Genomic DNA, 22,871 nt, shown 5'->3' on the forward strand with positions numbered 1-22,871 from the left:
GTCGTTGTTTGGGAAAAAAATAATTTAAGGCAAAATATTTTAAATATGCTTAGAGATGAAAATGCAGGCTAATCTGTATAAAAACAAATAGTGTATTATTCACGTATCCTAAGGGCAAGCCCACACTAGAGACATGGTATAGCTATGTCAGTTAAGTGTGGGGATTTTTGTTTGTTTGGCGGTGTTCTGTTTTGTTTTCTTGTGACATTTCTATAAGAGCAAAACCCCTAGAGTAGCTGCAGTTAAATTGGCATAAAAGTGCTTTTTGCCAGTATACTTTATTTCACTCCAGGAACTAATACAAGCTATACTGACAGTATAAGATGTGTACACACAGAACTGTTTGCCGTAGCTATATCAGCAAAAGTTTTCCAGTGTAGAGTGGACCTAAATTTTTAGGATAATGTGAGGGATTGTTGAAAACCAGTGTTTAAGCCTAAGCTACCTTCTTGCTATAACTAAGGAAGGACTGGTGCCCCTACATAATACATTGTTTGATGCTTTTTTGTATGTATTATTAAATATGCATTATTAAACATGTATGTCAGTTACAGTTGTGATCCTTATCCTCCCAGGCCTCTCCTGTTGTTGTTTGTTCTCCATTGTTGTGAAAAGCCTGGCTTTGGATTCCAAGATTCTTGAAGGAGTGGACCTCTAATTTTACCTGTAAAGAGCCATGCTTGCCTTTGGTGTTGCATAACTAATATTTTAACTTATTTACATGCTACTATATTTAAGTGTAATTTTGCATTTTAAATAGTTTGTAGGTGCTCCAAATCTTCCTGTGTATGCCGTGGATTGCAGTAACGCTGGGACAAATATTTTAACTGGACCAGTGGTGCATGTACAGAATATAAAGAAAGACCAGATGCTCAAAGCAAGGATTGAAATACCTGTAAGTATTGATCTGCTGATGCATGCGAATGAAAGAGGTAGGGATGAATTTAAGTGACCGCCTGGACCTAAAGGATTGTGAACTATTAGTACCGACTACATGGTTGAAGTCTCCTTGATTGGTGCTACTGTCAGATTCCCCTAAAGAACCACCAGTTACCAAGAGTCCCTTTACACTGACTCCCCTGGTGCGAGGTGATAATACACAGCCTTCTAAGCCTCCAGTATATCCTACACCACTGCACAGGATGTCTTCATCCTCCCAGACCCGTAGTCTCCCCAGTTGTTGGGATCAACCCTCACCAGAGAGATTCTAACACCAGAAACAAGCCCATTCCATTAACTACTCATGCTTCATGACATGGGTACTGATGGCACTTCAGATGGAACTGGACCTGACCTTCTCTTCATTAGGAGAGTCAGATGTACCAGTGGAACTATCCTTCACTCCACCAAGGGAGTTCAGCTCAGACAGGGGATCAAGAGTCTCCTACTACCAATCTCGTCCATCCAAGTAAGGTCCTGCTGCTAGGGACCAATTTTTCCCAATAGCTTGGAGACTGCCACAACCTATTTTTGATCCCTCATACTGATGTGACAAGGGGCCATGGGGCCTGTACACAGCTGGAGACCGTGTGATCCAAGAGGGACTCTTTGCACCTCCTTGCCTCCAAGAGGTCAACCAGAGCTTCCTGAGCCTATGCAGGATGAAGAAGATGAACCAGATCTGCTGATACCACCAGTACCAACACGTATTTCATTTTCCTTGAAGTCTCATCGTTTCCTCTGGACAACCACACACAGTTCCAAGAGCTGCTTTGGAGAGTAGCAGAAGAGCCTCAGATTCCCTTAGAGGAGATCCAGTACTCACAACACAAGTGCCTGGACAATCCTACAGCTTACAGGATCTAGCTGAATAGCACTCCTGGTCAATGAGGTGACTGGAACCAGCAAAATCTGTGAGGCACATGGAACCTACCCGTTCATCTTACCCTAAGATGGCAGCAAAAAGTGATACTTTGTCCTGGCTAAGGGAGTGGAGTTTAGATTCATAGATACTAAGGTCAGAAGGGACCATTATGATCATCTAGTCCGACCTCCTGCACAACGCAGGCCACAGAATCTCACCCGCCCACTCCTGCAAAAAACCTCTCACCTATGTCTGAGCTGTTGAAGTCCTCAAATCGTGGTTTAAAGACTTCAAGGAGCAGAGAATCCTCCAGCAAGTGACCCGTGCCCCATGCTACAGAGGAAGGCGAAAAACCTCCAGGGCCTCTTCCAATCTGCCCTGGAAGAAAATTGCTTCCCAACCCCAAATATGACGATCAGCTAAACCCTGAGCAAATGGGCAAGATTCACCAGCCAGATACCCAGGAAAGAATTTTCTGTAGTAACTCAGATCCCACCCCATCTAACATCCCATCACAGGCCATTAAGCCTATTTACCATGAATATTTAAAGATCAGTTCTTGTTCTCCCACCATGTCCTGAACTTCCTAGCTGTCAAAGCAGCCGTGGAAAGGACTAAAAACACCCAAGGGCCAGCCTTGTGGCTCAGGAGGCCAAGCATTTAGACCTTATTAGGAGAAAGGTGTTTACTTCCACCAGCTTCCAATCTAGAATTTCCAACTACCCAGGCCCTCCTGGCAAATTTTTTTTTTTTTAATTATTCTAAATTCCTGGTCTCTAAAGACAGGATACTCCAGGAGAATAGGGCTTGACCTCACACCCTTTTTGATAAGAGCGTATTAGTGACAAGAACCTGATTACAAGATGCAGTTGATGCTGCTGATACTGCTTCATGATCACTGCTAGAGTGATGCATCAGGAATCTTGGCTACACTCTTCAGGGTTCTCCCGATAGGTACAAAACACCATGAATCATTGCCCTTTAATTAAATCAGTCTTTTCTACCTGAAGACAGACAAGTCTTTGCATTCATTAAAAGACTCCATGGCAATCCTCTGCTTCCTGGATATATATACCCCAGTTCTGAAGAAAGTAGCATCAGCAACCTTGCAAGCCTTTGCCACAGCCCTTCTATCACAAGCGCATTGACGAGCCACGCTGCAAATGGCAGTGGGTGCAGAAATGGAGATATATTGCCCAATACACCTCTTCTGCAGCTACCCAGCCTCCCCAACCAAAAAATACTTTTGATGGGACACTAAGGAGCTGTAAACCAATGTTCATGACATCTCCGAGATCCACTTTGGTGGATGCCTAGTACAATTTCACCACAACTGAGGGCAATAACAATGGACAACAGGTCATTCTTTTAGCTCAGTAGAGGTTCACCTGACGGCAGTCAGCACTTGTCACCCTGCAAAGGATGGCTTCTCTATCTTTTCTCACCTAGTCACCTCCCAATCAAGTTTTTAAAGGTCTTAATTAGAATTTCCCCACTGGTAATAAGACCAGCTGCTCAATGGGACCTTAATGTAGTGCTTTCAGCACATACCAAGCCACCTTTCAAACCCCCTGTTTATCTGTCTGATGCATCACCTGGCTATGAAGGTTGCTTTCCTCTTTGCCATCACCTTGGCCAGATGGGTAGGTGAACTGAAGTCCCTAATGGCAGACACTCTTTACACTGTATTTCATAAAGACAGGGTCTCGCTATGACTACATCCAAAATTCACTTTTAAAGTAGTTTGGAGGCTCACATAAACGAGGCTATCCACTTACCTCTCTACTTTCCAAAACCCCACACTTTCAGCATAGAGAAGAAACTTCATTCCTTCAACGTAAGATGAGCTTTGGCATTTTACCTACAGAGAAGAAAACAGATCAGAAAGTCATCTAGGCTGTTTCTTGCCATAGCAGGTCTAGCCCGAGGACAAGCTGTTTTCTCCCAGTGTATCTCTGGCTGTATCCTACCTTTTCAATCAGTGCACACACCTTTGTTCCCCCACTGAGCTACAGGCTCATTCTACAAGAGCACAGGCAGCCTTGTTAGCATCACTTCTAGAAGTACCTCTGCTTGATATTTGCGAGGCAGCCATGTGGAGTTCCAGCCACACATTCTTGGGCAATACACCTTGGTCCAAGCCTCCTCCACTGATGTGTCCTTTGAGACAGTGGTTCTACAAGCACCTATATCACTTGGATCCTCACACCCTCCTTCTATTTATGTACTCGTTGTCAGTCACCTACAGTGGAATACACATGGGGAACAGCACTCGATGAAGAAAGGGCAGTTACCTTTATAACAGCAGTTTTTTTGAGATGTGTTGCCCTTATCTCTATCTCACTACCTGCCCTCCTTGCCTGCTGCTTTGGCTCCTCACTGAATCAGGATAGGAGGAGGAATTGGAGAGGCCTGGGTCCGCACTGCCCCTTATACTCTCAGCCTAAAGCACAAGGAGAGCAAGGGTACAGGGGCAGACCAACAGACATTAGTGACTAGAATTCTTTGGTCTCAGGTGCATCGAGCACACGTATATAGTGTGGAATACAGATAAAGACTGTGCATCTCGAAGAATTCCAGTTATGAAAGGTAAGTATTTTCCCTATGCCTTAATAGGGACCACGCCACTGGACCTGGTTGCTTTCCCTAGATCTTAGGTGTCCTGGGAAGGATTCCAGGGATCCTTGGATCTGAATTGGTCAGATTAGTCCTTTGCATAGGCACTAAGAGTCTGGTTGTGTGTCCTCAGACTTAGTTAAGAAGGGATATTGCAGATTTAATCTCCAAAGTTTAGGAGCTGTAGTAATTTGGATTAATGGTGATACTTTATATCACTGATGAATATATTCTTAAGGTCTGATTTTCAGGGATACTAAACCTAATATCACCCACTGATGTCCAGAGGAGCTGCAGCACTCAGCACCTCTAAAAATATTGCCATTGGTATTTAACCCTGCAAAAGTTACAGTTGAATAATAAGATGGCAAACTGACCTATTTCAAAAAGGGGGGTGTTATACTCTCGAACATAGATGTAAGGTTATTTTTAAAAATTGTTGTTTTTTAAAAAAATACACTGGATTTGAGGCATGTGAAACATTAAAATTTCTACAAATAACTAATATTTCAAGATGTGAAATTAAGATTTGCATTTTTATTGTAGTTTTGATTGGTGGTTGAGAGGCCAGATTCTGACCTCAGTTACACCTAAGCCAGTATAAACCCAGAGTAACTCCATTTATCTCAGTGGAGGTTAGAACTCAAATACACTCAACACTCACAAAATGTACAAGTTTATATTTCATGTCTTATTTATATCACATTCAATGTTTTTGCCATGCATAGAGTTGTAAAGATGTGCCACCAGTGGAAAAGACTATTAAGCTACTCCCCAGTAGCCATGTTGCAAGACTGCAGATTTTTAGTGTAGAAGGACAAAAGGCTATTCAAATCAAACACCAGGATGAAATTAACTGGATTGCAGGGGATGTCATGCACAACCTTATCTTTCAAATGTATGATGAAGGAGAAAGAGAGATCATCATAACTTCAGCTCTAGCTGAAAAAATTAAGGTGGGTATTTTAGAAGAAACTTTATCATAAATTCAAAGGAAATGGGACACAATTGACAGAAAATACAATACGTAAAGATGAAAATGTACTGGCTTCTTTACAAGGGGTTTGTTCTCTCTCTCTCTCTCTTTTTTTTTTTTTTTTTTTTTGAATCAGGTACATGAGCAACATTCCAACTGATTAGTCTCAGGATATGACTACACTGCAATAAAACTCCCATGGCTGGTTCATGTCAGCAGACTTTTACTGCTAGACTGTAAAAGTTGAAGAGTAGACATTTGGGCTTGGCTGGAGCCTAGCTCTGGAACTCTCCCTCCCCACAGGCTCCCACTTGAGCCTGAATGTCTAACTGCAATTTTATAGCCCCACAGCCCAAGCCCCAGTTATCTGACAGGCCAGCCCTGGATATTTTATTGTAGAATAAACATACCTTCACAGGCCCCTTGAAGATCTACAGCACCATACAAACATGCAAATGTTACTTTTCTCATTTAATAAGATTGCTTATCTCTATAAAATCCAATAAAATGTTAAAACTATGTCCATAGGGGGTAAAGACACTTAATGACCATTTTATTGAATTGAGTAAAACTTGTGTAATATGCATCATATTCTGTTACCATTAATGCCAGAAACTATCTCAACAGTAAAGGTCTTAGACTAAGATTACTTTAATTATGTAACACATTTTATTAATTGATAAAAGTAACATTACTTTGCTTGTTTGGCATTCTTGTTCCTCAAGGCTGCTGAGACTCAATAAGAATCTTGCCTGAGTAAAAATTGCAGAACAGGTCCTTTGGTTTATTCAGAACATCTTTTGCGGTAATATGTATTATGAAAAGTATGTTAGCATTTTCTAGCCTTTTTAAAAATAAAATACAATAGAAGTCCTGCCTCCTCCAGTGCAAAATTTCCTCATCTCTTCATAGCTACTCTCCAGTATAAAATGTTAATCTGTGTAATACCTGCCCCAGACCTATATTCTCAACTTTGGGGGCTTTCCCAACATTCGGTAGCCTGATCAGATTTGTGTCAAACCTGTAACTTCATGAAGGATTTGTGTAGGGCTTGATACCCAGGCGGAGCTCCATTGAATTGATTCAGATTTTGTCTTGGTAAGGTTTTATAGCATTAGGACTCTGTTAACATGACATTTTAGGCAGTCAGAAAGGTTGAATGCAAGTTCTCTTCAAAGTAGACTTCTGTATTTGTTCAGGTAACAGAGGTTAGTGTTGGAAAAACTCAAGGCTCTCATGAATAAGATTACTACTACTGTGTACATTTTTACATACACAGTCCAGTCCTGAAAACCATAATGTATATGTAAAAATGAAGGGATGAATTTGTATAGCCAGTGATTAGTTAATAAATATTTTGGTTTTAGGTTAACTGGACACCCAGGATTAACAGAGAGCAAATGATTCAGGGACTACTGCCTGATGTTAAAGTACCAACGTCTGTAAAAGATGTGCGTTATTGCCTAATTACATTCCATGATGACCATGTATCTTTGGAGAGTGCATTTACAGTCAGGTCTGTTCTTTTAAAACACATTTTTATTGATGATGCTTTTTGTAAAGGGTTGTAATACTGTCCTTTAAAAAACAATAATTAGTGTTTTTTCTATAAAAGGGAAAAAATTAAAAATATTTGGTGAAAGAGATCATACTTTGTAAAGAATTAAATAGGTTATCCTAAAGCAAAAAATGTTGATTGCAGAGAAGAACATGGTGTGTGAAGAAAAACATCAGTGTATGGCTGTACATAGCTTGACAATCACTTGTGAATATAAATCCATTTATAGGGAGGATGTTGGTGAAAAATTTTGGTAGGCTTCAGTTGCCTGTGTTACAGGATTGTTGAAAAGCATTGGCCTCTCTCTATTGGTTACAGCAACAACAAAAGGGAAATATTTGCATCAGTGCAGAGCACATTGTTACAGGTATCATACAATTGGAAACAGTGATTGTTAAATATGTACCTGACTTTCAGCATCTACAGAGCTTCAGAGCAGTGTACAAATATTAACTAAAAGTCAAAATATCTTTTCAAGGTAGGTTTGCAGCAGTCAAATGTTCTCAAGATCCACAAAATACAAAATGGTAGCCAACCCTGAAGCAAGAAGACTATAAAAAGTTGAAGCAGGAATCTCATCTTAAGTGCTTGTAAAACACTCAACACACCTTTGTAGTGCAAAATAAATTACTTGAATAGACAGAAGATATTTTGATTAGGTAGTAGCTGCCATTCTTCTTCAGGAGAGAGATTCTTGAAAAACAAACCAAAAAGATTCTTGAAAAACAAACCATTGTTGTTGCTGAAACAAAACAGAATACTAGAGACCATCACCTTTATTTTTTATTCCTTATCTGAGAAGGTGATTCTTCTGTCTTCCCCTTGATAGGAATCTTCTTAACAAATTGTGTTTAGGAAGCTGATTCAAGCATAGTTATTTGTAAAATAAACTTATATTTGCATCTGAAAATTATTTTTTTTTAGTCAGACATGGTTGTCTCTTTACATAGAAGGCACTAAATGATAGTGCCAAATACGCTAACTGGTTGGAGCCCAAAGATTTGTTTGCTGCCAATACAGCATTAATATCACAAATTTATTCCCAGTCTCCCTCTAGATGAACCCTAGGACTTCCTTGGGAACAAGGCTTAATAGCCCTGAGAAGAATGTATGCAATGGTCTTGTAGTTATGTCGGTCCCAAGATATTAGAGAGATGAGATGGCTGAGGTAATACCTTCTATTGGATCAACTTCTGTTGACGAGAGAGACAAGCATTCGAACTACCCAGAGCTCTTGATCAGCTCTGGGAAAGATACTCAGGCTATGTCTACACTGGCAATTGAGCGACAAAACTTTTGTCTTTCAGAGGTGTTTAAAAAAACCAAAACCCTGAAAGACTAAAATGTCACAACAAGTGTCGGTGTGAACAGCGCATTGTCGGCAGTAGCACTCTCCTGCCAAGAACGCAAACACTTCTCGTTGGGGGTAGAAGTTTTTTGTCGGCAGGAGAGCCGACAAACAGCGGCTACACTGCACGACTTTTAGTGCCATGGCTGTGGCGACACAGCGGTATCGCTAAAAACTGTGTAGTGTAGACATAGCCTTAGAGTGTCTTCATCTTGAATGGTCCCTTAGAATATGCTAACTACTAAACTATCTTTTCAACCTTGTATTTAGTTGTGACACTGAGTACCTTTTCCAGACCTGAGGAAAAGTTCTGTGTTGCTTGAAAGTATGTCTCTTTCACCAACAGAAGTCGGTCCAATAAAAGATATTACCTCACCTACCTTGTCTCTCTGAGAAGAATGGTCAATCCTAAACAGAGTAGACATCGCTTAAACTGGTCATTGACGTTTTATGGACTCATTTAGAACATAACTTGAATGCTGATTCTTTCAGCTGTTCACGGTCAGACATAATACCTGTGGAAGACAAAGTAACTCAAGTCAGTAAATAAACCAACGTAATTTTTTTTATAAGAAAAAATATCATTTTAAAGATCGTCATGCTAACTATTCGTGCTACGATTATACATACTATAGATTAGGAAGAAATAGATTCCTCAATTCAACAAGATTGGTTCAGACAAAATGCACTGAAGGAAAATCTGGTCTACATGCCTTTCTTTATAGATGAGATCTTGATATCTTTGTGTATGTATATCAAGTCATATTAATCATGATCCAGATTCTAATGGATTTTACAACTAGACAAATGTTTTAAAATTAATTCAGACATCCGTACAATTTATTTTGTCCTAATCTGGTTACAAATACTGTTCCAAATTGCAGACTAAGCTGGACTTTAGCCTGGTTACAAAACACAATTAGCAATCTCATCTATGCTAAGTATTGGTAACCATACTAGTAGAAAACCAAGTTTAACCAGGTTCTCTGACATCATTGTATTTTGTCATACTTACGGTGCTCACACTGGTTGTGGTTGAAGTGAAAATACAAAAGGTTAGCAACTAATAAATCAAATGTAAGCACTTGAGTCCTGTAATATATGCAAGGATATAAATTTTGAAACTCCAGTTGCAAATGAATTATTTTTGTTAAATATGTTTGAAGTCACTGATTTAATGAAGAACTACAAGCCAATTTTGTATGCCAATTTAGACCACTTCCTGATGAGCCTAAACACATTAAATGCAAATTAAAAGGACCAAATACATTACAGATGGGTGAAGAGCTACAAAGTGAAATCGGTGAGTACCTGCATGTCCTATACTTCATTGTAGGATATAAAAATTTCCTTCTCTCTCATAATGTATTATCTTATCTGTACAAAAAGCATGTGGGAGAAACTCTGTAGTACGTTGTCCAATATAAAATAGGCAGCTACATTTTAAAATTAAAATCCTAGTATGGAAGAGTTTATCACCTCTCAAAGTGAAAAGGTCGTGTTACAAATATCTTCTAGAAGACGAAACCCACCTATAAATCTGAATTCCTAGTCTACTTGATATTCCTCCCTCTGGAGCTCAGATCATCAGGAAGATTTTATTTAAGTCATGCTATCTAAAACCCCTTAATTTGAATACTATTTCAGACCTTATTCAGAAATTTGGTCATCTCTATATAAATTTATTTTTGGCTGAGGCTGCTAATTTGAATAGAAATAGGCATGCTGGGGAGACAATCAGCCTTTTCAGTATTCCTCAGTTCTGATGTTTTTCACAGCTTTTACCTCATATTTCAATGTCTTTATTATGCATACATTGATGACTTAAGTTCCCATTGGCTATGATGCTACAAATGTTTGGCTATGAGGTATTTTATTGGTAGAACTGTCAGTGAAATAATATGTTGTGATTTTTTTCAGCTGATTGAGAGGGTTTTTTTCTATAGTATACAAGCAGTTTAGCTATGCTGAATGTGTAAACGACCTCAACGTGGTCCGAAAAATATCAGATATCTAGTTAACTAGCCTCTAGAAATTAAAAATATTAGGAACATTTTGTGGGGGTATAAAAGTGTATCTTGAAATAAAACTCCTATTTCATTTGAGGTAAGAAAAAAATGAGCTTAAGACAGCTGATGTCAGTGCTTTAATGTGCTCTCACATGAGTTTCAATATTAAGAAGACTTCCCTTTTAATTCTATGTCAAGTTAAGAGATGAGCTACTACTAAAGGGTAAATGTGTGTGAATGGGAAAGGAGGAGTCTCATCAGGTATGGCTAGGCTAAATTAATGCATTTTTCACTATTTCCTATTTATATAGATTTTATGCATGTTCATACTTTGTCTATTAAAGAGGACTTTGTGCAGTTACAGATTTTTTTTGGAAAAATACGCATTCTTCTTTTTAATAGATGTGATGGTTACAGATCAGTATGGGAATCAGATTCAGACACTCTCAAGCTCTTGCATAAATTCCTTAGGAATTTCTGGGAATGGGCTGGATAAATCAAATTTGAAAACTACTTGGCAGGTAGGTGCTCAGAAATACTTTCTAAGATGTCATACAGTGTGTTGTTGCCAGCTTGTAGCAATTGATTTATAATAAAACTATTAGTCACCCAGGAGAAATTTAATCAAAGTTGGAAAAAGTCTAAATTATCCTTTTGATACGTTAAAAGAGGAGAGTGATCTTAGAGATCTATTAAACTCTATCCCATGTGCCTGTTACAACTGGGGGATTCAGCAACTTAAGTTCCTTTTTTACTACTGATGATAAATCTCCATGCCATTGCTGCAGCTTATACAACAAATCTCATTTTTCAGGTTATGCTTCAACCTTTTCATCATTTGACCCGTTCTTACTCCATGCTCCATTTTTATGTCTCTTGTTTCTAGGTGTCAGTTAATTTTTTTTAAGTAATTTTCTCATTTCGGTCTTTTGTGTTGCACTTTGTGGATGTAGGGATGTTTGGTGTGGGGGAGGAAAAGAATGAGAAGACATAACTGCTAGATATAGACCATTAGTATTACTGAGTCGTTAGTAGAGATGATCCAAGTATTTTTCAATGCCTGTGCCACCTTTAAGTTTCTGGAATTGCAAGGTCTCAGCTTGTCTCTGTGTGACTGAAGAACATGTTACCCCAAGTTCCTCTAAAAGTCCATCTTCCTGAAAATACCCAGGACACAGTGGACTTGGCAGAAGGATTTGCTAGCGCGAGCAAGTTTCCTCAAAAAAGTATAAATTGATGTGTAGAAAGCAAAGAGTGATTGATTTTTTTTTTTGTTATGTTTGGGGTGCAGAAACAGATGACTGCTTTTCAAAATGTGGACTCTAGTTGCTGATAAAATAATTACGGACTGTTGTGTGATTATACATATATGTAATTACATAAACATGTACAGTGACGCTTATAAGAGTTCCTCTAAGCCAATTTCTCAGAAACCTAACATCTGAAACAAAAGTTCCATTTTGTTTCTTAGCAATAAACTGATAATTGTTTTATCATTTCATTTTTCCTGAAGTTGATGTAAGATATATCAGTCATTGCCTGGTTAATAGGCTTTCTTTCTCTCTCCAAGCTAAACAGCTGTCTAAAACAGTTTTAGCATATGTACAGTAAATGTAGTTTCTTCTGTGTTCAGTCGTTGATCGGTGAACTAACTAAATTTTGTGACTTTTTCAACTTTTAATATCATTTTTCACTTTCCTTGTTTTCCTATTTTCCAATTTATTTGAATTGTATTTTTTCTTAATATCTAGCGTAAAGATACAAAATCCTGCTACACGGAATTTCTGTCAAATAGAACTTAATTTAATTTTCAATGGCAAACAACAACAAAAATAAGGGGAAGGAGATTTTTTACGCTGTCCCATTCAGTTATGTTACAGAATTCCCTTTTTTTTGGTGTGGCTCCACTTGTAGGTCCTAAATAATTGTTGGATTTAACATTTATTATTGCATGCAATAGCTCTGATGTAGTTATGTTTGAATAAATTGAGATCCTCAACCTGCTTTTCATTTTTGTGTGTTGGGGCAATAAAGGCAAGTGGCTGATCTTTCTGCCTTGGGCAGTTTATTTTAATGTATGTTAGTATTTGATTTTAACACAGCCTTTCAGTATTCTGCTCCTTCATTTGAGTGAGTTATTTATTTTTACGGGGAATAAGCTATCATTTGTTTTTTCATGTTGAGTCATCATGTTAAGACAAGCAAATATACATTGTGTCTGGGCTTATACATTTTTGACAGTTTTGCATGGTTGTTTTCCTGTATGACCTGTCCTTAGGTATCATGGCATAAAAATAATTAGATAAAACCCCATTTACTCTGAAGATAGGTGTCTTAAGAATATTTGCACATCCCAAAAGACCTTGACATTTTAACAGAGATCAAACATTGCAATATAATCTTTTTGTTTATTGTACGACAAAAAGACTGGTATCCAATGTACATAAATAGTAAGTCACATTTTTAAATCTGAAAAAAGAATAAATTACATTTCACTTTGCTTTTACTAAAAACATGTTACATTTCTGTTTCTTAATAGGAAAGTACACAAACCATGACAGTCAAAGGTATTAGCTTTTATCCAGGTCTTCCTGGAAGCAAAGAATTGTGTTTTGCTTGGCGTGAATTTTCTGATTTTCTCAGAGTAAATTTGACTTCAGGACCTCCAGTTAAACTACACCTTATGGATTGGCCAGAATTAGAGGAGGTGAGTCAGCGTCTTTGGTTCAGATCCAAAGGGTTTAATACCAGCTTTTTATATATCCAGAGTTTTTGAAGTATAAGGAGCAAAGATGAAACCTGTTGAGTTTTTCTTTCAATAAAGTATATTCAGTATTCCTGAAAGTTTCTAGAACATAACAGCCTTGGAGATTAAAGTTCACTTTCTCTACAAGACAGTATAGTACAGACAGAAGCAATTCAAGCTTCCACCAGTGCCCCTGTTTATATGGATATGTGCTAGGGTCTGCCAGACCCTCTGAGGCCCCCTGCTGGAGGCTGCATGGCCCTGCCACACCCTGCCCCAAAAAAGGGCAGTGGAGAGGAGAGGGTCCTCCAAGCTGCCTAAAGTGGCTGTGTGGGACACAGCCAGTCAGGGCCCAGCAACCTAGAATAAGAAGAGTTGCAGGGCCAGAGGGAGTTCAGTTCTCTGTAAACTGTAGGAGTTTGAATGGTGTGTGGATGGCTGACAGAGCTACAGAACCCCAGACAGGGCAGTGCCGCCAGAAGCAAGGGAGAGCAAGAAGGAGCCCGTAGCTGGTTGCTGGGACTCCATTAGGACAGGGACCTGAGGTAAGAGTGAAGACGACATGGGGAACTGGCCTAGGGAAATAGAGAAACCATGGAACATGGAACACTACAGCCAGCTTCCTGGGCTGGGACCGGGAATAGCGGGTGGGACTGGGTCCATCCCCCATTAGCCACTGGAGGGGCAGTGGCCTGGACAGTGAGGCACCCCAGAGGGGCAACTGAACTATAGTGGCCCAGCTGGAGAGCTGAAGCCAGGAAGCCCCAAGAGGGCAAAGACATTGTCTCCATGGAGGGAGTTATGGGGCGCTGCTCTATCCCAGTGGAGGGACAATCTGAGAGAGAGAGAGAGAGAGAGTGTTGCAGGTGTGCACACTCTGCCGAGGGGGCGCTCACAAGAGGTTAGTGCACCCCATTACAGGATACCTGTGTGTTTTGAACTAGACTGTGACCGTCCGGTCATTTTATGTGTAACAGTTTACCTGACAAGTCAAAATCGGTTGGTTTTTAAAAGCAGGATTTATTTTAAAAGTTAGCTCTCTCTAAAACTTAAATCTGAATTTTACAATATTTTGTGATCATAATTACCTTGGCATTTTAAACTGTTTTACTCTCATACTCCTCTTCCTCAATCTTCAAGAGGTGAACTGCTGCACTGCCATGTGACTCTTGGAGACAGTCCAGCATTATTACTGAGGTCTCTTGGACTAAACTCTATACCTTGCTTCTCAAGCTTGCTAGAAGTTCTGCCTTAGACAGTGAAACAAGTTGGCAATTCAAATTTTCTGTTTCTAGTTTTTATTTCTGATATGCTGGTTTTTAAGGTAGTAGGAAGACAGCCCTTATCCTTATGTGCTTTCAGTCTAAAAGCAAAAGAACAGATGGAAAGTGAGGAAAGTAACACAACATCCAGGTAGAGTGAACAGGGTGATGTCTGGCACTACATATGTTAACACAGATCTTTAGTGGGTTTTTTATTTTCTTTTTTACATATTAAAATTGATTCAAGTGATGACTTTTGGGTGGTGAAAAGTAGGTAAAGTGTAAAAAAGGAAGAGGTAGGAAGGGATAAGGTTGTTACACTGAGAATACAAAAGAGGAAGAAAGTTTAGATAGAGAACTGAGAAGGAAGCTGATGTGGAAAGGGAAAGCAAAAGGATCAGGGATTGTGACTGAAACAATTAATAGTATTTTTTTTTAATTAAATAAAAATCTAAGTGTAGTTTAGGATACTATTAGGTTGCTCCTGCTACAGCTCTGTTGAAGGCAGTAAGAGAGAAGATTTTTAATTGCCTTTGAACAGACACCTAGAAGCATCTCTCCCTTCCCTCTGTAGTCAAGGCCATGTGGATGGGTAGTAAGTCAGTTGGTGGGATGGCATAGTCTCAGATATCAGGAAAGTGTGCAGAGATGACGCATGTCTATTGATAGTGGGGGGCCTAACTCTGAAACAGCTCGAGTCACCGCACCCCCAGCAACCCACTCTTCGCAGAAAGCAGCACTGCCTCTCTCCCCCACCAACCAACACTCACCTCCGCCCCTGGAAAGCAGTGCCACCTCCCTGCAGCTTCCAGCTATTGTCTCTGCCTCTCCCTGCCCAGAACAGCTCACTGGCTCAGCTGACCGGCAGGGAGGGGGCCCAGCTGCACCATGTGATCAAGCAATCTGGGGTGCATGTGATCCAACATACGCACTGCCCCATGCATTGCCTCCACTGGGGCTTTAATTCTCTACCATAGGCAGCCTAGTTTAGGAGGCAGCTGATGGAAGGCATGGCCTCATGTTCCTTGGTCATGATTTGTTGGGAGGAGGAGGGTAGTTCTTGCTCACACCCCTATAATGATTGTCTGACACACATTCCATTTACAATAAAGTAAAAAATATATATATTTGTATCTTTTTCAGCCTATCGCGGTAATTAATGGTAGAGAACTGCAGAAGCCTTTGATAGTTCAGCTCTGTGATCAGTGGGAAAATCCATCTCCTGAACCAAATGTCAAAATCAGTCTTGTAAAAGCTAACAACTTAAAGGTAAAGTGAGATCTTAGAAGATGTCCTGGCAGCTTTTATGTATCAAAGCTCATAAATATAATCTATCAAGACACAGCTATATCACCTCCCTACATTTCTATCTAGTTTCTCCTTTTAAAAAATATGTTGTGGAATTTTAAAGTACGGATGTGAATATACCAGCTAAAAAGAGCAGAATAATCTTTTACAGTAGTAACATACAATAAATAATAAAAAATAATTTCCATCACAGATTCCGCAGTTTTTTTCTTTTTAACTAAAATTAAATACAGTAATAAAACTAATAATTTATGCTATTAATTTGTAACTTTTTTTTTTTTTACTTTTTTTCCCTGGGCCTTTCTCTGTACCTTCTCCATATTCCCTCCATTTCTTCTTATTGCTACTCTTACTTAGTCTTCAGGTTCGTACTTAAGTAATCTACCAAATGACAATAAAAAACAGAGCCATTAGTATGGTACATAATCACCTTGTTCAGTATTTCTCAAACTGTAGCCCATTTGATGGTCTGCAAAAAGCTGGCAGGCTACACAATTCTGGCTTCCCTGCTTGTTTCCCTCTCTCAATGCTGAGATGAAGGTTCTTTGCAGTGAATATCAAGTGGAAATGAGGAGGAAACAGCATAGCTGTGTGTAAGCAATTGCTGCTGTTGCCACTAGGATATTATGAAAATATATATGTAAGATGGTCTTCACAATTGCAAATGGGATGGAGGTGGTTTGTGAGGTGGTCTCTTTATTAAAATGTGGTCCGCAATATGAAAAAGTTGGTTAACCCTGATTTTTGTGTATTTTTAATGTGTGCTAGTTTTTGCTTATATATAAGATGTTTTTCTGCTGCACAGCTTCTCTCCTCATTCATCACAAATGGGTAATTCCTCATTGGTGGAATTTGGAGATAGTTCTGAAGGCTCCAGAGTTAAACTACACCCTTTAATTCAGGCCACAAAATTTTTTGCCTTCGTGGGCAGAACAAGTTTACTGAAGATTCTGCATCAGCTTCAGATAAATTTAAAATTTGGAGGTTTATATTGAAATAAATATGAAAATGAATAATGCCCCTACTCTGCTTGCGCTACATTGATGACATCTTCATCATCTGGATCCATGGAAAAGAAGTCCTTGAGGAATTCTACCATGATTTCAACAATTTGCATCCCACCATCAGCCTCAGCCTGGACCAGTCCACACAAGAGATCCACTTCCTGGACACTACGATGCTAATAAGCAATGGTCACATAAACACCACCCTATACCGGAAACCTACTGACGGCTATGCCTACCTACATGCCTCCAGCTTTCATCCAGACCACACCACACGATCCATTGTCTACAGCCAAGCTCTATGATACAACCGCATTTGCTCCAACCCCTCAGACAGAGACAAACACCTATAAGATCTCTATCAAGCGTTCTTACAACTACAATACCCACCTGCTGAAGTGAAGAAACAGATTGACAGAGCCAGAAGAGTACCCAGAAGTTACCTACTACAGGACAGGCCCAACAAAGAAAATAACAGAACGCCACTAGCCATCACCTTCAGCCCCCAACTAAAACCTCTCCAACGCATCATCAAGGATCTACAACCTATACTGAAGGACGACCCATCACTCTCACAGATCTTGGGAGACAAGCCAGTCCTCGCTTACAGACAGCCCCCTAACCTGAAGCAAATACTCACCAGCAACCACACACCACACAACAAAAACACTAATCCAGGAACCTATCCTTGCAACAAAGCCTGTTGCCAACTGTGTCCACATATCTATTCAGGGGACACCATCATAGGGCCTAATCACATCAGCCACACTATCAGAGGCTCGTTCACCTGCAGTCTACCAATGTGATATATGCCATTATGTGCCAGCAGTGCCCCTCTGCCAGGTACATTGGCCAAACTGGACAGTCTCTATGTAAAAGAATAAATAGACACAAATCAGACTTCAAGAATTATAATATTCAAAAAACCAGTCGGAGAACACTTCAGTCTCTTTGGTCACTTGATTACAGCCCTAAAAGTGGCAATTCTTCAACAAAAAAACTTCAAAAACAGACTCCAACGAGAGATTGCTGAATTGGAATTAATTTGCAAACTGGATACAATTAACTTAGGCTTGAATAAAGACTGGGAGTGGATGTGTCATTACTCAAAGTAAAACTATTTCCCCGTGTTTATTCCCCTCCGCCGCCCCGTTCCTCAGACGTTCTTGTCAACTGCTGGAAATGGCCCACCTTGATGATCACTACAAAAGGTTTCTCCCCCCCCCCCCCCCCCCCACTCTCCTGCTGTTAATAGCGTACCTTACCTGATCACTCTCAATACAGTGTGCGGTAACACCCATTGTTTCATGTTCTCTATGTATATAAATCTCCCCACTGTATTTTCCACTGCAAGCATCCGATGAAGTGAGCTGTAGCTCACGAAAGCTTATGTTCAAATAAATTTGTTAGTCTCTAAGGTGCCACAAGTCCTTCTGTTCTTTTTGCGGATACAGACTAACACGGCTGCTACTCTGAAAGCAATCATTACAGTATTTCTTCTGTTATTTATTCATACTTAGTTCAGTTTATGTGGTTTCCAAATTTTAATTTTTCAATGTGCTGTATAGTTTTGTATTGAAAAGTTACAAGCATTATAGAAGTTTGGGGCGAGGGGTTGCAATTGTGTAAGAGACATACCAGGGAAGGTGTGACGGTTCAGTTTCTTCCAAATACTTTGTGGTATAACTTCAATTTTTATTCATTTTCATGCTGGATGATTTCATTTCACCTTCTAGCTCCTCTCCTGTCACTGAGGAATCACCAGAATACTGAGGCTCTAACCTCTGGTTTCTTTGGTACAACAGTGGGCTTCTTCTTCCCTCTACTATCACAGCAGGGAAGCTTTTCAAGCATTGAGCCAAGTCAAAGAGGTACTACATGCAGTTTTTCATGTGCCTCAAAGGACAGCTATACCCTGCTACTATAATCCACCACTCCTTGCTTTGTCATGGTCTAGAGCTTTGAGTCAGACTGGCATGCTAGGGCCTCTACTCCCCTGCCCAAAGCTGTTACTCCACCATGGGAGGCTTGACCAGGAGCATGACGATTCCTACAAAGAGGAGAACTTTTCACAGCCTGCTCAGGGCTAAGTCTTGCAAACTCCAGAGGCTTGGAGTATCAAAAAGACAAAAGCCAAGCGTCCCTTTCATAAGGAAAGGTTTCAGAGTAGCAGCCGTGTTAGTCTGTATTCGCAAAAAGAAAAGGAGTACTTGTGGCACCTTGGAGACTAACAAATTTATTTGAGCATAAGCTTTCGTGAGCTACAGCTCACTTCATCGGATGAAGTGAGCTGTAGCTCACGAAAGCTTATGCTCAAATAAATTTTAGTCTCCAAGGTGCCACAAGTACTCCTTTTCTTCTTTCATAAGGAAGTGATTCATATTGTTAATGAACAAGTCCTGTAAAAATTATGATTTAAACTTTTTCTCCTTTGCTTTCCCAACCTGAAAGAAGTGTTTGCTTCTCTCCTGTACAGACTCCTGTGTGAGAGAGCCCTTGTGTCCTGAAGCATGTCTGGGCATGCAAAGAAGCCTGTTATTCCTATGAAGCCCTGTCTCAGCAGCAGTGCAATGGGAATTGTGCTTGTCTGGGTTTCAGCCCATAGACCTTCACTCTGCCAGGGAAAGGGGTTCACAGCTGGGGAGAGAGTTATCCAACTCCCTCTCAATAGACTAACTCTACATTAAAGCTTAAGGAGCACTTCAGGCAGTCCGTGCCCAGAACCAAGGCACATAAAATTTCCATTTCCCATGCAGCTGCATCCATTGTGAGGTTATGGGGGGAAGTGGGAAATTGCTTCCTGTGTTCCAAATGGAGTAAAGCTCCGGGTGGTACTAGATCTTTCCCCAAATACTTTACATGGGTATAAGCTAGGCTGGGAAGAGGCAGACATCTTTGCAGGTTCCTGGGGTCATCTACAGGCTATTCCCACAATCAGGGTATTGGTCCCAGTACCTGTTTCAACTGAGTGGGTCCTGCTGTGATTAGTAACGAGAGCAGTAACTCTTGACTCAGTGGCTACAAGTAAGCCAATTTACACCCATAAATATTAATCAGTCATCCCAAACGTATTCCCTGGCATCTGAATTTGAAGATGTGAGGATGTTTGAGGAAACATTAGCGAAGTCAGCAGGTGAGAATACAGAGACACCTTAACCCTCCGTCAGTTTTCTGGAGCTGACCATGAATCTCCAGATAGTCATTGGATTTGAAACCCATTCTTGGTAACAGGTGACTCCATTTTAACTTTAAGTATCTTGCTCAAGAAAATCTTCTAAAATTGTCAAGTGATCACATGATGAAGACCCATGTTCTCAAATTTAACAAACCAGGAATTCTGGATTTCTGTTAAAGGAGAGTATAAAGAACTCAGTGATGAAATTATGGAAGTACTGTTTCCATTCACTCCCAGCTATCTCTGTGAGTCTGGTTTTCAGCAAAGACCTCTGAAAACTAAACCCAGAAATTACTGAAATTTAGCACTGGGCACAAATCATTTTCCACCAGAGATTCAGCCAAACATTGCACAACTGTGGAGTTTGAAACTGACCTGTTTTTCTCACTGAAATCTTAAGCTATGTCCAAACATGCCAAAACATCCATATTTTCACATTTTAGTTTTTAAAATACAGATTTAATTGGATTATATTATTAAACTGTATGTGGTTAAATAAAGTCACAAAACCATCCATCTTGAATCTAGTGTTCTGAACTCTTGAATGTAGTGTCCTAAGTCAGTGTTTAAAAAAAAAAAAAAGTATTTGGGGAGACGCTAATTTTAAAATATCGGTAAGGGAGCCGCAGTACTAAAAAGTTTGGGAATCACAGCAGTAGCAGAGGGAAAAATCTGGAGACGCTTCTAACAAAGACCTAAATGAACTTTCTCCACAAGTCAAAACGTTGCGAATGACAAAGGCAAAATTAACACGTGTACGTACGTGTGTGTGTGTGTGTGTGTGTGTGTGTGTGTAAGAGCTTACAATTCCTGTACAAAACTCTCCCTTTTGATCTACTCTTTGCACCCAGTATCTTTAGAAATGGTGGTGATAGCCACAACAGGTTTCAGACTGCAAGTTACACGTCTATAACCATTCATGGACAACGTGTCTATCACTGCCCTGTCCAGAAAAACAGACTCACACCTAACTTACCAGCTCCCAGAAAGGATTCAAACCTACCAATTGTACAAAATCAAGAAAAACTTTTTGAACCTAATGGAGAGAATTGCTCATACCAGGGTCAAAATAGGCATGTGTCTGGCCATAATTTTACCAACAGAGGAAAGATTTTGGAAAGATACAAAACTTCATTACAACAGTTTTTTTTTTTTGGCAATTATCTCTTTCAGCTAGGATTGCTGGTGCCACACATTAGTATCACCCACCTAAATGGGGTTTCTAAATATGTGCCTCTAGAAATTCCTTCTGAATACCTGAAATCATTCAGTGTATGCAGTCAAAATTAGACATTATTTCCAGTCATGTCTGAACATTTGTTTGTGCACAGGTAAATATAAACTATAAAAAGCCAGTCCAATTTGCACTCTAGACCCTTGAAATACTCACTATGGAAGGAAACATCGCGGGGTTGGACGTATACCTGGAAAACATGATAACCATGGGATTATGGTGTCTCACTCAAAAAAGGAAAGCATCTAGTTCTCTCAAGCACACACCTGTGGTTTCCAAAATCACAGAATAGACATCCTGTTTAGTTCACGTTGAAAGCTCTATCAGTAAGGTGTCTGATCAGAAACATAGGAATGGTCATACAGAAACAGACTAGTGGTCTAGTAAGTCAGTACGTGGCTTCTGAGGGTAGCCAGTACCTGAAACAGAGGAAAGTGCAAGAAAACCAGTGGTAGGTTGTTACAGAATAGCATGGAATAGGGGAAGTTATCTCCTACTTTTGTTAGAGGCTGGCTTGTGATCTGAAGCATGAATGTTTTTACCCCTTCCAAAACCAGAGAGTAACGAGAAGTTGAAGCTTTGATACAATGGAAATAATATCCTGGTCAGAGAAGAATCCACTGCTTTTCAGGACAGTTCATATAAAGGAAACAGAAAAGAGTGTGCTGAAGTCCTTCTAGTCTTGAGTTGGCCCTGAAGGTGCTTGTTTGGATTTGATAGCCAAGGAACCTCAATTGTCCCTGCAGAAATGACTAGGCCCCTTAAAGCAGGGACACCTCCACCCAGACCTGGACCACTTACAGTTCACAGCCTGGACATTGGAAGAGAAATGTGGTTCAACAGAGATTTTCTCTTAGCCTCATTTGTACATTATGGAATCCATAAAGAACTCTGGGGCAAGGACTGTCATTTGTACAGTGCCAAGCACAGTGAGCACTGGACTTCAGATGCTACCAGAATACAAATAATAATCACAAATTCTTGTGATCTTAGCTATTCTAGAGTTTTTCCAAGCTGATTGGTTAAAGTTCTACACCTAAACATAATGGGGAAATAGAGTACCAGCATTAGTGTCATTCTTCATGCAGACATATTGGACTCCCCATCTGAGTCTGAGGTATCAAGACTAAATGAATGGCAGATTAGACAAGCCTGTGGCTAGCCTTTTTAGTTGTCATTGCCTCTGAAAGACATTCGTTGTTGTTTGTTCTATCTATACAAAATACACACTGCTGCTATTGGGGAATATGTCGTCGTAGCTTCAGAAAGCTTTCTGCCCAAAGTATGTTCTTCTTTCCACAATTCTTGGGAAATCGTTCTTTCATCATTTTGTTCCAATCCTTAGCACTCCTTTGCGAGGTCATAGCATAAATGGGCATCCCTAGAAATCTACAGATATACCTTGAACCTACAAAGTACTAATGTACCCTGTTTTGATTCCATCCCAACCGTCAGGCCTCAGATTTTCAAAGTTGCTAGATGTTAATGTTGCACCAGTTGGTATGATAGGCATTTGGAAACCATTCACAGAGGGAATCAAGACTCCTTCTATAAGATCCACTGTGGCATGAGACATACATGTCTGAACCTCATGTGAGAAAAACTGACAAAATAGGTTTCTGTTCCTCTTGAAGTGTCATCTTTGGAAGAAAGGTACTACTGGATTGGATTCCAAATTCCCTTGATATACAAAGCTTTTGTCTTTATGTGGGATAACTTCTATTCTGCCTTTTGTTCTGCTGGATTAAAATTCTTCATCCTTTCCCATGCTACTTCTGGGAATCAATGCTTGCTACTTCTCAGCAATAACGTTGGCCTACCTCTAAATTCC

The 22,871-nt window shown here is 39.9% G+C and overlaps 1 protein-coding gene across 9 annotated transcripts in view; it reads left to right on the forward strand.

The window, feature by feature from the left end:
- Positions 1–22,871, forward strand: part of SMCHD1 (structural maintenance of chromosomes flexible hinge domain containing 1) — a 182,618-nt gene that overhangs the window by 74,844 nt on the left and 84,903 nt on the right. For 7 of the 9 annotated variants that reach the window (XR_012157252.1, XR_012157253.1, XM_073331462.1 and 4 more), the window contains 7 exons: positions 761–895; positions 5,149–5,376; positions 6,764–6,912; positions 9,517–9,605; positions 10,714–10,832; positions 12,851–13,018; positions 15,463–15,588. Coding sequence is in view for 7 of the 9 variants with exons in the window: in XM_073331462.1 (XP_073187563.1) it covers positions 761–895; positions 5,149–5,376; positions 6,764–6,912; positions 9,517–9,605; positions 10,714–10,832; positions 12,851–13,018; positions 15,463–15,588 (1,014 nt within the window). In the remaining 2 variants the exon portion in view is untranslated. The remainder of the gene's footprint in view (positions 1–760; positions 896–5,148; positions 5,377–6,763; positions 6,913–9,516; positions 9,606–10,713; positions 10,833–12,850; positions 13,019–15,462; positions 15,589–22,871) is intronic. The other 2 variants (XM_073331464.1, XM_073331466.1) reach the window with 2 other exon arrangements.

This window comes from Lepidochelys kempii, chromosome 2, assembly GCF_965140265.1.
Source record: "Lepidochelys kempii isolate rLepKem1 chromosome 2, rLepKem1.hap2, whole genome shotgun sequence".
Lineage (NCBI taxonomy): Eukaryota > Metazoa > Chordata > Testudines > Cheloniidae > Lepidochelys > Lepidochelys kempii.